At 41.6% G+C, this 17,427-nt stretch overlaps 1 protein-coding gene across 1 annotated transcript in view; it reads left to right on the top strand.

Annotated features, from left to right (window-relative positions):
- The window catches only part of COPS4 (COP9 signalosome subunit 4), a 30,407-nt gene that overhangs the window by 4,894 nt on the left and 8,086 nt on the right, over positions 1–17,427 (top strand). Inside the window, exons 2-7 of the mRNA XM_027854523.1 lie at positions 5,701–5,780; positions 10,394–10,545; positions 11,342–11,445; positions 14,312–14,465; positions 15,661–15,811; positions 16,748–16,918. Of these exons, the coding sequence (XP_027710324.1) occupies positions 5,701–5,780; positions 10,394–10,545; positions 11,342–11,445; positions 14,312–14,465; positions 15,661–15,811; positions 16,748–16,918 (812 nt within the window). The remainder of the gene's footprint in view (positions 1–5,700; positions 5,781–10,393; positions 10,546–11,341; positions 11,446–14,311; positions 14,466–15,660; positions 15,812–16,747; positions 16,919–17,427) is intronic.

Raw genomic sequence — 17,427 nt, 5'->3', positions numbered from 1 at the left:
TGCCATTGACTCCCAGATCTATCTATCCAGCCCAAATTTGTCCTTGTCTTCTGCATCACCTGTGGATGTTCAGTAAACACCAAAAGCTCAACAAATGCCAGACTGAGCTTATTTCCTTCCCTCTGTGAACCCATTCCTCTTCTGCGCTTCTTGGGAAGGTGCCACCATCTCTAGAGTCATTGGGTTCAGAACCTGGGCATTCTCATTGACTCCTCTCTCCCTGATCCTCCCCTGTTTAAGCAGTGGCCAGGTGTTTTCAATTTTACTTCCACACCATAAGAAGTATTCATCCCTTTGTCTCCATTACTTTAATTCAGTCCTTGTCTTAGCCTCTCTCCTTGACTAAGACAGTAGCCTTTTCTTCTTGACAAGGATGTTGGCAAGCTGGGGTATATTGAGAGAAAACAACCAAGATGGTGAGAAGACTGAAAACCATGCCATCTGATGATTGGTTGAAGGAACTGGGCACATTGCTTGAAGAAAAGACTTAGGAGAGTCATGATATCTGTCTTTTGGTCTTTGATGAGGTGTCATTTTCGTTAGAGATTAGACCTGTGTATGTGACCCTAGACAGAGCAGAACTATGAACAAAGATAGGGGCAGCTAGGTGGCATAGTAGATAGAGTACTGGGCCTGAAGTTAGGAAGACTCATCTTCCTGAGTTCGAATGTGGCCTCAGACACTTACTAGCTGTGTGACCCTGGGCAAGTCACTTAATTTCTGTTTACCTCAGTTTCCTCATTTGGAAAATAAGCTGAGGGGCAGCTAGGTGGCACAGTGGATAGAGCACCAGCCCTGAAGTCAGGAAGACCTGAGTTCAAATCCGGCCTCAGACCAAACACTTGACATGTACTAGCTGTGTGACCTTGGGCAAGTCACTTAACCCCGATTGCCTTACCAAAAAAAAGAAAAAGAAAATAAGCTGGAGAAGGAAATGACAAACCATTCCAGAATCTTTGCCAAGAAAACCTCAAATGGGGTCATGAAGGGTCAAACACAACAGAAAACAACTGAACAATAGCAAAAAAGTTAGAGAGAGGTGCATTCGAGCAGTATATGAGGAAAAACTTCCTAACAATTAGAGCTGATATGTAATGGGATGCCTTAGGAGACAGTGGATTCCCTATAATTAGAGGCATTTAGATTGAAGTTGGACTAATTACTTGGGAATGTTGTAGAATAGATTCCTGTTAGGTATGGTGTGGACTAAATACTTCCTGAGACCCTTTGTACTCTGAGGTAATATGGTTCTGTTAAATCTGGGACTTCTCTAATTCCACTGTACTTTCTTTTTTTAAAATTCAAATTTATTTTCAATTTGAAATTCTCCCTTCCCCTGGAGAAGGCTGGAAAAATAAAGCCCATCACAAACATTTATGCAAAACAAATTCCTACGTTAGCCATGTCCAAAAAGAAGGACGGAAAACCGTGCTTCCATCTGCCCTCTGAGACCATCACTTCACTCCCTGGAGGTGGACAGCAGAGGATGTTTGCTCATCAGCCCTTCAAGATTGTGGTAGGGCATTCCGCTGTCCTTTCTGTCCACTTATTGTTCCTTTCTCGTTCTGTATTGTCTCTACTGTGTCCCTACCAAACCAGAAGAATGGAACTTTGTCTTTAAAACACAAAAAGCTGCAGAACATTGAAATAGATTCCAAATATAACTTTTAACCATTAAGAACTGACATATGCCTGTGCTTTCAGAAAACAGAGCAGCATGCTGGCAGTTTCTGAGCATCAACGGACTGTTTAGGTAAACTGACCATGTCTGTGGTTCCAGAACAGAATGTTAATTCAGTCATGGCTGCATGCCTGTAAAAAAAAAAAGTTTTTAGAATTCTGTGAGAAAAAGTATGGTAAAGTATCTTGCTGCTTTGTGGAAAAGATGGAGAGAGATGGAGTAGACAAGTACAGTTCAGATGAGGAAGAAGTAGTTAGATAGGAGTTTGGGGAGAAAAAGACCCGTGAATTAGAGTGAGCCCCCTACCCCGTGTGAGCTCACAGTGCCATGTGGCAGTGAGACCAGAAAGTTAATGTGAACGTGAGCTGCATTAAGAGAGACAGTTTCGAGGCAGAAGGAGGTCCACTCTTTGCTGATCAGACCACAGCTAGAGCTCAGTTGTGGGTGTCATATTTTAGGAAGAACTTTGATAAGCTGGAGAGCTTCTAGACAAGGACAAATTTAGCCTTAGATGGCAAGAAAAAATTCCTAACAGAGTGGAACACCAAAAATGGAATTATCTGGCCATAATCTGTTGCCTTTCCCCCTCTCTGTCTCACTTTCCATACCAGACCCTACTCTAGATGAAGGTGGAGAAAAATACTCAACTGTCATGACTGGGTCCACTACAGATTTATATCACACAACCTCAGCCCAGCCCTCACTGCTTCTAGACTATCCTACTGTACCTCCCTTACTAACTTCCCCCTCCCAAATCCACAGTGGCTCTTCCATACCTTTCCATGCCTCCTCAAACTGTGGCATCCCCTCCCCCCATTCTGTCAACTGAAAACTTTGCCTTTTGTTGTACAGAACAGATTTCAGCCATTCACCGTGAGCTTCTTCTCCCCTCTTCCTTGTCTTCTTTCACTCAGATGCCTTCTGCTACCATCTCCTTCACCCCTATCTCACATGAAGATGTGGCCCGATTCCTTCTGCACAAGTGATCCCATTCCAGCAGATTGTCCCCTTTGTCATCCCTACTCTTTGTGACTCCTTCCCCACTGCCTGAAAATATGCCCGTGTCTTCTCCATCCTCAAAAAATCTGCACTTGATCTTTCCATCCCCATTGTCATCCCATATTTCTTCTGCCCTTTGTAGCTAAACTCCTCAAAAAGACTGCCCAAAGTAAGTGGTTCTGCTGTCTCTCCTGTCTTCTTTCCCCCTTACAGTTTGTCTTCCGGCCTCCTCATCCCACTGAAACTGCTCTCTCCAAAGTTATCGTTGATCTCTTAGTGACCAAATCCAGTGGCCTTTTCTCAATCCCGACTCTTCTTGACCTCTCTGCAGCCTTTGACCTTGTTGCTGCCCCCTTCTCCTTGACAGTCTCTTCTCCCTAGGTTTTTGGGACCCCACTCTCTCCTGGTTCTCTTCCCATCTATCAGACCAATCCTTCCCAGTCTCCTTTGCTGGATCTTCATCTGGCTCGCTTCCCCTGACTGTTGGAGTCCCACAATGCTCTGTCCTGTGCCCTCTTGTCTGACTTTCTTGTTTCCCATGGATTTAATGAATATCTTTGTGCTGCTGATTCTCAGGTCTGCCTCTCCTAACTTCTCTGCTGATCTCCAGACTTGCATGTCCATGTGCCTCTCAGACATCTTAAATGAGATGTCCAGTTGATATCTTCAACTCAGCCTATCCAAAACTGAGCTCGCTCTTTCCCCATGAGCCTCCCACTCCAGACTTCCCTATTACATAATATTTCCCTAGATATAAGGTATCAGCATCCTCCCACTCCCACACTCTCACTGCCTATGTATCATCCATGTCACCTTTGCAACATCTCTCCCATATTCCCCCTGCTCTGCTCTGATGCTGCCTCCCACCCTGGTGCTGGCCTTCATTTTCTCACATGATGAGTGTTGCAGTAGCTGCTGGTGGGTCTGCCTGCCTCCATTCTCCGCCCTCTCCAGTCCCTTCTCCATTCAGCCACCAAAGTGATTTTCCTAAAGCTCAGGTCTGACCAGGTCACCCCCTACTCAACAAACGCTAGTCACTCCTTTCCACCATCAGGATCACAAGCAGTATCCTCTGTTTAGTGTTCAAAGCTCCTTGTAAACTAGCCCCTTCCTACCCTTCCAGTTTTCTTCTGTTACTCTCTGTGCTGTATTCTTCCCTTTAGTGATACTGGCCTCCAGGCTGTTCCACAAACAAGATGTTCCTATCTTTTGGCTGCTGGCATTTTCACTGGCCACCCTCCATGCGTTGAGGGCTCCCTCTCATCTCCTTTCCTGGTTCCCAGGCTTCCTTCCAATACCCAGTTAAAATCTCAAGTTCTCCAGGAAACCTTTCCCAACCCTTCTTAATTCTAGTGCCTCCCTTCCCTTAATTATTTCCTATTCATCCTGTATGTCGCTTGTCTGTACGCATTTGCTTATTGTCTCCCCCATTAGATTGTGAGCTCCTTGAGAGCAAGGGCTATCTTTTACCTTTACTTTGTATCCCCAGCTCTTAGTAGTTCCTGGCACTTAGTAGGTGCTTAATAAATGCTTATTGACTGACTCAGCTCCCTGCAGAAGTAGGTCCCCCCTTAGGAGGTCCTCTGGCAGACACCTGACAGCATCTTATAGTATCAGGTATATTAGGAGTTGGGCTGGACTGCTGCTGAGATCCCTTTTAGCTCTTGGATTCTGGGACGACGTCCTTATTCGCCAAGCTGCAGACATTTGTTAGTGCCTGCTGTGCACCAGTCGCTGTGTTCAGTACGAGTATGCACTTAATGTACCCCATCTGTTTGAGGGATGCAGCCGGAACTCAAGCAAGCAAAAGCCGAGGAATTGTCAGGTACCCATAACTTTTGATTCCATTTAGTACTCTAGAGAGCTATCAGGACTGTGGCTCTTGAAAGTTACATCAGCAGACAACAAATTCTGGCAGGTTTTCTTCAGGTTTCAAGTGTGAACTTTGTGACAAGCTCTTATGAGGATCATCCTAGCCAAAATTCACAGAGGCTTACTGTTAGAAGGTTGGCTCCTAGGTGATGGATTTGTCTTAGTCACAGCAGGTCATGGAGAGGATTTGTATCTGCATCAGTGGAGTGAGTATCTTATGTTGATGAAATCACAGATCCTTGTTAGTAATGAAGTAAAAAGTTAGTGGCTATGGATTTAGTTGGGTATGAAGTGAGGATGCTGTCCCATGTTTGTTGGATAATAAAGCATTATGTGTATTTCCTTGTCTTTACCTCTGGTTCAGAATTTCAGAAAGTCTTTTATTTTTTATCTATAATCTGTTGAGAAAGCACTTAGAAAACTTTCAGAGATATATGTCTGAGAGGAAGATAAAATATAGCTTAAATTAGATTAAATACAACCACATTTATGTTTAGAAGTAGTGGAAACTTACAGACTAAATACGTTCTGTGATATAGGATCACAGGAGATCACCTAATCTAGTAATGTCATTTGGAAACTGAGCCTACCTGGCTGCATATCGATTTAGAAAACCACAAATTAACATCATTTTTGTTGTATTAGATTTTTATTTATTTTGTTGAACATTTCCCAATTACATTTTAATCAGATTTTTTAAAAAAAAATTTTTCTTTTTAGGCAATTGGGGTTAAGTGACTTGCCCAGGGTCACACAGCTAGTAAGTGTTAAGTGTTTGGTCTGAGGTCGGATTTGAACTCAGGTCCTCCTGACTTCAGGGCCGGTGCTCTATCCACTGCACCACCTAGCTGCCCCTACATTTTAACCTGACTGGCCACGTCAGGAGGGCAGTTGGTTCTCTGGGAGTTTGACATCTGCTTGTTTTTTATAGATGAGGAAACTGGCCCCCAGAGAAGTGAAAGTCATGGCCAAGGCCATGCAGGTAGTAAATAGCAGAGCTGGGATTCTTGGACACTTCCTCTTGATGTAAAAATCTGGTGTTCTTTCCACCTTATCACACTGCCTAGAGGTCAGTTAATTAAGGCATCGTGAAGAGAAAGTAAGTCCACTGAGCATCTGTTACAGTAATTTTAATTTTGTCTTGTTAGGTATCGACAGATATTGGAAAAAGCCATTCAGTTGCCTGGGGCAGAACAGCTTGAGGCTTTAAAAGCCTTTGTGGAAGCAAGTAAGTGGAACTGAAATTTAATACTTGGTTTCCTGTTTCTTGTATTGAGCTTTGAAAATATGAGCATTTTTACAGTGACGCTAATCATGGCAATGTTGGTGCCCCCATGTGTTTTTTTTTAGTATTGCATAGAGATTTTTAAACTACATATGCCATGCGATTTATTTTGAAACAAATGTCTTGAAACTTAAGGAAAGATTGCAGGCCTTGATTTAGTGGCATATTTATAGTAGTTAATTTAAGTGAATTATTTTTGAATTGTGAAATGTCTTATCAAAAATGCTTAATTACTTCAGGTGTCATTCAGATTTAAAACATTTAATTTGTGATGACGTTTGCCTTATAGTTTGTAATTCAATTCAGTAATCATTTGTTATCTGCTATGGTCACTATAGGCACTGAGGACATAAAACTAGAAGCAGGGCCTGCCCTCCGGGAGCTTGCCTCCCCTGGGAGGATGAGGCACAGCCCCATGCAAGTAAACACCTGAGGATTGAGGGAAGGGGACAGCATTGACCCTGGGAGGGGACCAGGACGTGTTTGGTGGAGGTGTAACACCGAGCTGAGCCTCCAGGGAATTAATGAATAAATAAAAATATTTACTGAGCACTTACTGTGTGCCAAGTACGATGCCATGCGCTGGATACAGAATTTCCGACAGTTCCTGCCCTCAATTATCTTCAGTCCTTGTGGTGACCAGGGAGGCTGTTTTGGTTTTTAAGTTATAAGGATGGACATTGGGGCCCAGGAGGAGGATTTTAATATGCCCTTTCTAGGATCAGTGATAGAGCTGAATTAATAATAATAATAATGTAGTAGTAGCTATGTATTACCTCACTTGATCATAACACAGCCTTGGGAGGTAGGTGCGATTACTATCTCCATTTTACAGATGAGGAAACTGAGATAGCATCAGGTTAAGTGGCTTGCCCAGGGTCACACAGCTAGTAAGCATCTGAGGCCAGAGTCTATACTGTAGCCCAGCACTCTGGCCATCATGCTTCCTCAGTTTGATTTGAATAGTTCTCACACTGGCAGTGGGGTGAGGCTCGTGCTGACAAGGTGGCAGTCACAGACAAGGCGTGGGTTCTGGTTTCAGTGTTGGCCGCTGTCACGGTAGCCTGGGAAAGGAGGAGTGCGCAGAATAGGGGAGATCAGGGAACTCGTAGAAGGAGACCTCGGTTTTCTTAGGGGGCCAGGTCATCCGAGACTCCAGAGACGAAGATGTTTCATGGCCGAAGAGCTTTGGAACGCTCGCAGTGAGGCTCCGCCGGAGAACGGCAGGACTTTGTCTGGGAGCATTCCAAAGTTTGGGAGTCAAGGCTAGGAAAGGAACGACTGAGGGTTAGAGTTAGGCAGACACCGTTTGAAGTGGTATTTACTGGAAGAGCTTCTTCAGCCGCTGCTGTTATTCCATAACAAGACCAGGCCTCTGCATGTGAGGAAGGTGTGCCTACAGGTGGGACGTTGGAAGGGTCTCTGTACTCCTCTAAGGAAGAAGCCAGGGGCTGAGGCGGGTGGAGGAGCCCTCAGAGCAGCTCTAGTGACCAGGAGGAGGGCTTCTGGGCAGGGGCAGAGCTGCTGGGGCCATGCTGTTGCTGAGTCTAGGGCCGAGGGGGGAGCCCGGGCCTCTGCCCTTAAAGCTGAGTGGCCCCTCAGAGGCCTGCAGGCCAGCTAACCCCAGTACCAGAGGGGCCCTTTGGGGCTAGGCAGGGTGGGACAAGCTGACCTATTAAGGGGCCTCTTCTGTCCCTTGAAAAGCCTGGGGCCCTTCCCATCTTCCAGATTTTTACGAAAGGATGATTAATCATCCCCAGATAAACTGCTCCCCAAATTCAAGTGGCGAAAAACCAAAAAGCACTTGAGTACCTCTGTTTGTATCTGTCCTTTCTCAAGGAGTTTGGCTTTAGTCAGATGGAAAATGGGGCGGCACTGTGTTATGGTGGAAAGGGTGCAGAAGCCACGTTTGGGCCTCAGGATATTCATTTTATGGACAAAGGCCAGAAATGGGGTCCTGCAAGTCCCTCCCCGGGCCTCGGAGGCGTCCACAGGCTCTCGGCAGCCTTCCCTGAAAGAGGCAAGACAAGGCCGGGCCCTGCCTCCACCTTCCCCCTTCAGGTTGCCTGGCCCTGGCCCCCTTCTCCATCTCTTTCAGCTTTTCTGGGGTGAGGTGGGGAACTTGGAGCACCTGGGAGGACAGAGCTCTGTCCTTTGTGCTCAGCTGCTTGGTCTGAGTTTTGACACCCCGGGTGACTGCTCCAGAAGAGCTAGTGCCCTGGTGGCCAGGGAGCATCGGCAGATTTTAGTCTCCTCCGTGACCCTAACTAGGGGTCTCTCTTTCCCACTCTGTAAAGTAAAGGGCTTGGACAAAGGTTCCTTCCAGGCCTGACAGTCTGTCAGATTTGGGTTGACCTCACCTCTAGTGAGACTAGTGTCACCAGTGTCTCTGTGACCTTAGTCTTTTCTCCTTTTCTCTTCTGTAAAATCAAAGAGGAGCTAGATGATTCCCAAGATTCCTTCCTTCTCTGATACCTCCAAGGTTTTTTTGTGGGGGGTGGGAGGAGAGAGTGGCCTCAAATTCTCTTTCCATCCTCTCCCAAAAGCGTCTCTGTTTGTTACAAAGCATCTACCACTGCTTGGCTTCTTAAATGCCAAGAGTGAAAAAGCAAGTGATGCTTCTGTAGAAGCCTGTGCCGGGGTCAGTTTCAGTATGAGGCCTCCTTGTGGCTCTCCTCCACTAGGGTGGGAGACTGTCTAGCCCTTCTTGCCCTGGCCTTGTGCTGGCTGGAGTCTCTGGCTCCCCTCCAGAGGAGTGTTGCTCTCCCCATCCCTTCCCCAAGTCAGGGAGCCTGGCATGCCGTTTGCCCCTCGCTGCAGCTTTGGTATTCATGGTCAACAATTTCCTAGCTAGAGGTCGGATCGTTATTCATTCCAATTAAAGTTATCAACTAATGAACAAAAAATACATTATTGGTTCTTTGTTTTAAAAATAGGATCTTCAAAATTAAAGCCATCTATGGTCATATGAAAAAATGCTCTAAATCACTATTGATTAGAGAAATGCAAATCAAAACAACTCTGAGGTACCACATCACACCTATCAGAATGGCCAATATGACAAAACAAGAAAATGATAAATGTTGGAGAGAATGTGGTAAAATTGGAACACTAATGCATTGTTGGTGGAGTTGTGAAATGATCCAGCCATTTTGGAGAGCAGTTTGGAACTATGCCCCAAGGGCTATAAAAATGTGCATACCCTGTGACCCAGCAATAGCACTTCTAGGGCTATATCCCAAAGAGATCACACAAATGGGAAAAGGACCCACATGTACAAAAATGTTCATGGCAGCTCTTTTTGTGGTGGCAAAGAATTGGAAATTGAGAGGATGCCCATCCATTGTGGAATGGCTGAGCAAGGTGTGGTATATGAATGTGATGGAATACTATTGTGCTATAAGAAATGATGAACAGGCTGACTTCAGAAAAACCTGGACAGACTTGTATGGTCTGATGCTGAGTGAAGTGAGCAGAACCAAGAGAACGTTGTACACAATAACAGCCACTTTGTGTGATGACTGATATTGATAAACTTAACCCTTCCTGGCATTACAAGGATCTAAGACATCTCCCGAGGCCTTGTGATGGAAAATGCTATCCACACCCAAAGAAAGAACTTTGGAAGCTGAACTGTTATTTTTTTTTCTCTTCTGTTGAGTTGTTTCCTCTTTCTGATGGTTCCTCCTATTGGTTTTTATTTTTACTTACAACATCACTGATGGTTCCTCCTATTGGTTTTTATTTTTACTTACAACATCACTAATGTGAAAATATGTTTAATATGAATATAAATGTACAGCCTATATCAGATTGTGTGCCATCCTGGGAAGGGTAGTGGGGAGGAAGGGGGAGAAAAATTTTAAACTCAAAAGCATATGAAAGTGGTTATTGATAAATCAAAATAAATTAATAAAAAAATTTTAAAAAAATAGGATCTTCAACCCTGTTTTTTTTAAAGCAGTTTGTTTATAGTATAGGAATTTATAGACTTTAGCAGGGCTTGATTAATTTCATTGTGGGAGGCTATATAACCTTTTCTATTAAATTTTGCTTTTTTAATTGATTCATAACTATTATACCATTATGTTTACAAACTTTTAAAAACAAATATAGGGGGCAGCTAAGTGGCGCAGTGGATAGAACACCAGCCCTGGAGTCAGAAGGACCTGAGTTCAAATCCGGCCTCAGACACATGATACTCACTAGCTATGTGACCCTGGGCAAGTCACTTAACCCTAATTGCATCGCCAAAAAAAAAAAATGTAGGTAGGGGAAAGAAAGCACAATTCTCAGTTGTTTCTGAAAACTGTCTTTGGATATTATTTTTAAAAAATCAAATGTTTGATTATTTCTGTTGCATACAGATGATGTTTTTTCATATATTTTGTCATCAAGATCAAAAATCTTAATGGTTTTGTTAAATAAATCAGTTCAGTTCAGCAAACATAAGGTGTCCCTTTTGTAAGAATTAAGCAGATGAAAAATTTGTCTTGTGAAATTTTGAAAAGTATGCAAATTACTCATATTTCTTTGTCTCATGTTTTCAAACCAAGTGGTAAATGAGAATGTCAGTCTAGTGATCTCTCGGCAGTTGCTGACTGATTTCTGCACACACCTGCCTAATCTGCCTGACAGCACGGCCAAAGAAATCTATCATTTCACCTTGGAAAAGATCCAGCCCAGAGTCATTTCATTTGAGGAGCAGGTAAAAAGCAAAGAACCAGAGCCTACTTATAAAGTCTGCAGCAGTGATTCCAAACCTTCATTATCTGTCAGTTTTAAAGAGTTTTTTTAAGGGGTGTCATGAAAGTTTGAAAAACACAATGCATGTTAAAGAGATGTCAGATTGTCAAATGATAGGATGCTATCTGGGAATCACTGATCGAGTGCATTTCCAAGACTTAACACTGTTCTTAAAATGCTATTCAAAATGATCAGTAATGCCAGGCTTGTGCTCAGAGTTTAAAACTAAGAAAATACACCCTTCATGGAGGAAGTTGGCTCCTGTGCCGTGAAATGTTGCCCAGACTCTCAAATTTGGGTGTGGCATTGACTGCTCTTGTCCAGTGGTCTCTATCTTTTAATCCTTGTTACAAAGAATACTCCCTGAGCAGGGGAGTAATCTGTTTGGAATGAGTATGTTTTTTAAAAAAGGTAGTAATAAAACAGAATCAGGCATCCAATGTAAATGATGCCAGTCAGATGGCGGTAGTAATAGCTAAAAGGGGATTTTTAATGAATATCATTTTCTTTTTAAAGAATGTTACTACAAATGTATCACATCACCTCGTTCTATATATTAGATTAATTTGAGCTTTTACTTTTTCTTAAATGTAAATCTTACTGAAAAAATAAGGTGTTTTATAAAAACTTTTACTGCTTGAGGACTTTAGGTTACCAGTACTTGAACTTATTTACCCTGGACAAATTAGAATAACTTGATGTATCATTTGAAATTGGACCAAATTAACAATTGTTTGTTTGTTTTTTTAATTATTAAGGTTGCTTCAATAAGGCAGCATCTTGCATCGATATATGAGAAAGAAGAAGACTGGAGAAATGCAGCCCAAGTGTTGGTGGGGATTCCCTTGGAGACAGGACAAAAGTATAGTAAATATAGTGGAAGATGCTTTTTTCCTTTCTAAAGTTTTCCTTTACATGTTCTACTAGTACTGAAGAATCCTGGTTCTTTAAAATGAAGAGCTATTTGTTTTTATTTTATTTTGAAAATTCTGATCTTAAACACAAATAAAATTTCTCTATAAAGCAGAACAGAAAAATAGGACCCCTGGTGTGAGCAGCCATGAATTTACACCATGGAGAGCTTTGCTTCTTTCTTTCATCAAGCATATGTTAAATCTGAGATGTAATTTTCAGAGCTGTCACGCTTGTCTGTATTTACTGTTGACCTTTCTTCTGTTCTCTTCTATGCATTTTAAAAACCACTTAAATGACCCTTGTATTTATTTTTTTCCATTTTGGTGACCCTGTCACTACCCTCAGTTTCCCCCAACAAACAGATTGAAAGAAAGACAAAATCCTTGTAAAAGAAATCCCCACATTGGGGATTGTTTAGCTAGCTAGCTGGATGCTTTACACTCTGACTTCACCTGTCCCCTCAGAGAGTAGGTAGCTTGTATAAGCATCCATCTCTGAAATTGTGGTTGTTATTGCATTGATTAGAGTTCTTCCCGAGTTCTCTTAGTTATTTTTCCTTACATTGTGGTTATTGAACAACTATTTGAATCTAGTTTTTTTTCCCTATTATTGTGGTCATTTTAAAAAATTTAGTCTGAATCTGTTACTTGATTGGTGATTGATTGATTGATTTATTTGCTGGTAAGAAAACTCCCTCAGTAAGTGTATACTCACACCTTCTGTGCAATTGATAGTTTTGGACAGTTGTCTGGGGCCAGTGAGAGGTTCATTGGTTTGCCCAGAGTAACACAGGCCATATGTGTCACAAGTGAAAATTGAACTCAAGGTCTTCCTGGCTTCCAGGACAGCTGCATCATACTTCCTCACAAAGATTTATAGGGTTATTAGATCACATTTTTGACTTTTCCTTGAATATTGAAAGAGTGAAGGCCATATTTCTGTGCATGCCAAGGCCACACCAGCTAGTCTTATCTTCACAGTGGATATGGATTACTACATGACGAGGAAGCTGCAGTAATCAAGATAGAACAGTCACAGTCAGCCCCAAAGGCCCTTCCAATTTTAATTTTTTACCTTATTTCTAAGTCTTTAATACATGAAGTACTTTGGCTCAAAAGCATATTTTTAACAAATTATTGATCTTTGTTTTATGTCATTGTCATTTTCCAGCACCTCTTCCCCAATAGAGACCTCTGTGATAACAAAGAAGGATCATTAAGCAAAGCAGACGTAGTGATGGTGTCGGATAGCACACACCTGTTTCTGTCTATTCAAGAGTTACAGTTAGGCAGTGCATTGAGCTGGATTCTGGTGTTTTGGGGTTTTTTTTTTATACTCTTTTCCTTTGCATTATTGTAGTTATTTTGTAGATTGTCCTTAGTTATGCCTGTCTCACGTAGCATCCAGTTCATGCAGACCTTTCCAGACTTCTCTGGATCCCTCTTAGTCTTTTTTTTCTTACAATGGAGTCACTTTTTGTGACCCATTACATTAATGGGTGATAATTAGTTTAGTTATTCCCCCAATTAGTAGACATCTACTTCATTTCCAGTTTCTTTCTTCCACAGAAAGTGCTCCTAGAAATATTTGTGCATATACAGAGCCTTTCTCTCTGCCACACTGAATTGCTGGAAGGAGTGAATTGCTGGAAGGGGGATATTATTCCAATACGTGATCAAACTCACTTTTTGTTTCGTCTGGCAGGTTTACTAGTTCAGCTGTGTCAGATTTCAAAGTAATCCTCTCTCATCTTTTGCTATTTGACCATAGGCTCTGTCCACATAAGTGTAATTTTGTGATGCTGAGAAAGACATCAGTGTAGACTTCCTTACCATTAGCATTTAGGTTATGAAACAGCTCAATGGTGACACTGCTGAAAAGCAGCTAATTGAAAGAGATCTTTTTGATATATGGTAAGCTTTCATTCATACATGACTTTTAATCTTGTCCTTAAAAGCACATTTGGTGACTCACATTATTTATTCCTTCAGTAGTTGTGAAAGGCAAGGTTTCCCAACTGTTTTGCCTTTGTTTCTCCTGACAATATCTCCTTTAGATTTTTGTTGTTATTTTTTATTTAAAAATCATTTCTCTTGCTTTTTTTTAAAGTTATATTTTCCCCCCCCCAAACAGTTGATTTCCTTTGTGATCCTATGTACTTTATATTATGTGTTTATTTTATTTTATCTTTGTGAGGTAGTTGGGGTTAAGTGACTTGCCCAGGGTCACACAGCTAGTGTCAAGTGTCTGAGATAGGATTTGAACTCAGGTTCTCCTGACTCCAGGGCCGGGCACCTAGCTGCCCTCTTCTCACTTTTTCTTATAGCACAGGTAGTTTAAACTCTCACTTGGCCTAAGTAATTAGGGAATTGCATATTGGCCATTTGAATTAGCTGTGATTTTTTTCTTCATAGCAATGGAGTTAGTCCTCCTTGTTTGGGAAAACATGTTTTTTTTTTTCATTTGTGCTAAATTAAAGTAGTAATCATTAAAGCAAATATCTGCTACAGGAGGCTGGCAAGTTTTTGAGTATTTTGGTAAAGGAATTAAGATGTAACAAATAAAACAAAGAAGGAAGAACATTAAAATGTAAGCGAGGCCTGTCATATAAGATAGAAGTCCAAATGATCTACGTTTACTAAGCTCGGTAATACTTTACTTCTAATGATGTAGAAATATCATATAAATTTGTGAAGCACTAGGTAACTCATGGGCCTGTTAGGTTGCCTTCTTCAGGAAGCTAGCATTCCAGTTGGAGCAAGGACGTTGTTTTTTAACATTGAAGTCCTGTGTCTTTTATTCCTTCATTGCAGGCAGTACAATGTGGATTATAAACTGGAGACCTATCTGAAAATTGCCAGGCTCTACCTAGAGGACGATGACCCCGTGCAGGCCGAGGCCTACATCAACCGAGCGTCCTTGCTGCAGAACGAATCCACCAGTGAGCAGCTGCAGATCCACTACAAGGTGAGGCCCCTCCCCTCGGCACTCGCGTTCTCCCTCTTTCTCCATGAGCAGCTCATAATGTGAACGTTTGAACGGTTATTGAATGGAATCAGGCTCCAGAGCAGAAGGAAGGGTTCTGTGTTTGTCCAGTGGAAGAGCTGAAGCTGCAAATTAGAGAGGACCTAGGAGAAAAGAGCAATTGTAACGCAAAGCCACCAGTTGTTGGTTGGTTTTTTTAAAGCTCACCCCATCAGTTTGTTGGACTGCTTTTTAAATTTTATTTTTAAAAAATTTCTGCATTAACCATGGCGCCAAAGCATAGAAAAAATTTCCCGAGCAGAAAATCCCATTTCAGCTCTTTTTAATTTCAGTATCTTTTATTGTATGGACATGTTCTGAATTTGCTAAGTCCACCCCTTTGGAAAAGTTAGCCAGGAATCAGCAAGCCTCAGGTCACAGTAAGAAAGCCAGAGATCCATGTTGGTGTTTTTTGAGGGTTTTTTTGCTGATGTATAAATTGTAATTGTTGATACCTTTTTCAGTCTTGTCAGGGCTCCAGCTGCAAAGTGAAAGGGTGAAGAGATATGTAAAATGTGATTATGAGTACATGAGAACAGCATGCAGAAATCAAAGAATGTAGTGGGAGAAGGTTTTGATATTAAAGGGTCTGCAGATGATCTCCACCACAGGACCCCAAGAGGGCAAGCTGATCCGCCAGTGTCTCTCCTTTTCCTTCCTTCCCTCCCTTCCTCCTTCCTTCTCTCCTCTATGCCTCCCTTCCTCTGTCTCTTCCTCCCTTCCTCTTTCCTTCGTTTCTCTCTTCTTCCTTTCCTCCCTCCCTACTGCAGCATCCTGTGCACAGTAATGTTTCAAGCAAAGTGGTGATAGTGGGATATGTTTTAGAGAGGATTCCTGTTTAATTATTGGTTGGACTAGAGCAGGGCTTCTTAATCTGGCATCTGGGAGCTTGGCTTTTGTAATATTTTGGTAAATGGATTTCAGTAGAGTTGGTTGCCTTTGGAGTCCTTTGTATTTCATTTTACGCGTTGTAAGATGTCATTCTAAGGAGGGAGATAATGAGCTTTCCCAGACTTCCGCTCAGGGCTCCACAACACCCAAAGGGCACAGACCATTTGACCATACGGATGTGGAAGGAGGTCCATTGACCCTTTGATTTTTTATTTTTGCTAATTTAGACCTACTCTTGCTGCTGCAGGTGTGCTATGCTCGTGTTCTTGATTATAGAAGAAAGTTCATCGAAGCTGCCCAAAGATACAATGAGCTCTCATATAAGACGATAGTCCATGAAAGTGAGAGACTAGAGGCCCTAAAACATGCTTTGCACTGTACCATCTTAGCATCAGCAGGTAAATACGTTGTCACTATCTGAATCCCATGGATCAAAGGATGACTCTTTTTAATAACTACCAACTTTGGTAAGTTAGAATCGTCTATTTGTGGGTGCTTAGTATTTGGGGGAGATAAAAGTTAAGTGTTTTAACAGACAAAAGGGAGGTCAGTGTACTGAGTAATTGCTATTTTCTTTAATATCCTATTTCTAAGTATACACTTATGTTAATAACTCTTGCACACATCCCTCACTGGTACTTGAACACGGTGCCTGGCCATACTGCAAAGAGCCCCAAATTTACCACTTCCTAGCAGGATCAAGTCACTTGCTGTCTCAGAGATTGATTTCCTTCATCTGTGAAATGGAGTGATTCCTATATTCTTCACAAGGTTACTGTGAGATTAAATAAGATCATCTCTGGGCAAATGCTTTGTGAATTTTAAAAAGTAATGAAGTGACATAAAAATGAGTGTAACAAAAAAGGCATGCCCAGAGAAAAACTGAGTCTGCCTCACTTGGGCGGCAAAATTGTAATCATTGTGCTGCTTTGAAGCGTTTATATTTTCGTTGCAGGCCTCAATTCTAGGCCTTCCATTCATATCTCCCATACAGTAAATAATACAGTTAACATATGCTTTTAGAAAGCTGTTTATACTAACCTACATAATATAATCACTTTAATTCAGTAAAATGAAAAAGGAATTGATACGCGTAAGTTTTAGTAACCCTAAACATGACTTTTGAAATAATTCTGAAATTTGTTAATCTTGGTCTGTGTTTGTTTAAGATATGACATTAAAATATTTGGGCTAGACATTTAACTCAAAGCCAGTAGTCTGGTTTTTAAGAGCTATATTATCAAAGTCCACATAGTTTATTATTGCTTAAAGGCATGAATATTAAGTTTTCTGCTAGAGAAGTGTGTCGGTGATGTTCTTGTTCGTTTCTCTAGGACAACAGCGCTCTCGAATGCTAGCCACTCTTTTTAAGGATGAAAGGTGTCAGCAGCTGGCAGCCTATGGAATCCTGGAGAAGATGTATCTAGATAGGATTATTAGAGGAAATCAGCTTCAAGAATTTGCTGCTATGTTGATGCCTCACCAAAAAGCAACTACAGCTGATGGTATAGAGTTTATGAATAGTAGTGATACTGATAATCCAGCTTCATAAGTGTCCTGTTCCTGTGAGCCTTTTAATATTTCTAGGCTAGTAGGTGTTAGGTAATATTAATTATAGACTGCTTTAATCATAATTTTAATTTATATGTCATACAGCTCATACTGTTTAAAGTGTTGCATGTCTTAGATGCAAAGTTAATTCTATTAGGGAAAATTTTTGCAGGCCAGTAGATTTTTGGATGCCATTTGCAAGAGAAGTGCCTACTTTCCCATACCTTGAAGCAAAGTACTTAATAGCATTGTGATTATCCTCAAACATCATGTATCAGTATGAGCACAGATTTTATTAATATTGTTTTATATGGAGAAAAATGAAGTACAACGTTATCATTTGAGCACCACCACGTAGAGGAAGGGGCAAGGCCAGAATGAAATCGCCCCAATTCCCACTTATTTTCCAGTATTACAGTGTTTGTACTCTTTTATTTTAGTCCTTATTGATAATGATCCTCTT

This window comes from Vombatus ursinus, unplaced genomic scaffold (assembly GCF_900497805.2).
Source record: "Vombatus ursinus unplaced genomic scaffold, bare-nosed wombat genome assembly UNPS02010461.1, whole genome shotgun sequence".
NCBI lineage: Eukaryota > Metazoa > Chordata > Mammalia > Diprotodontia > Vombatidae > Vombatus > Vombatus ursinus.
The sequence above is the reverse complement of the archived record's forward strand: the minus strand, read 5'-3'. Positions and strand labels throughout refer to the sequence as shown.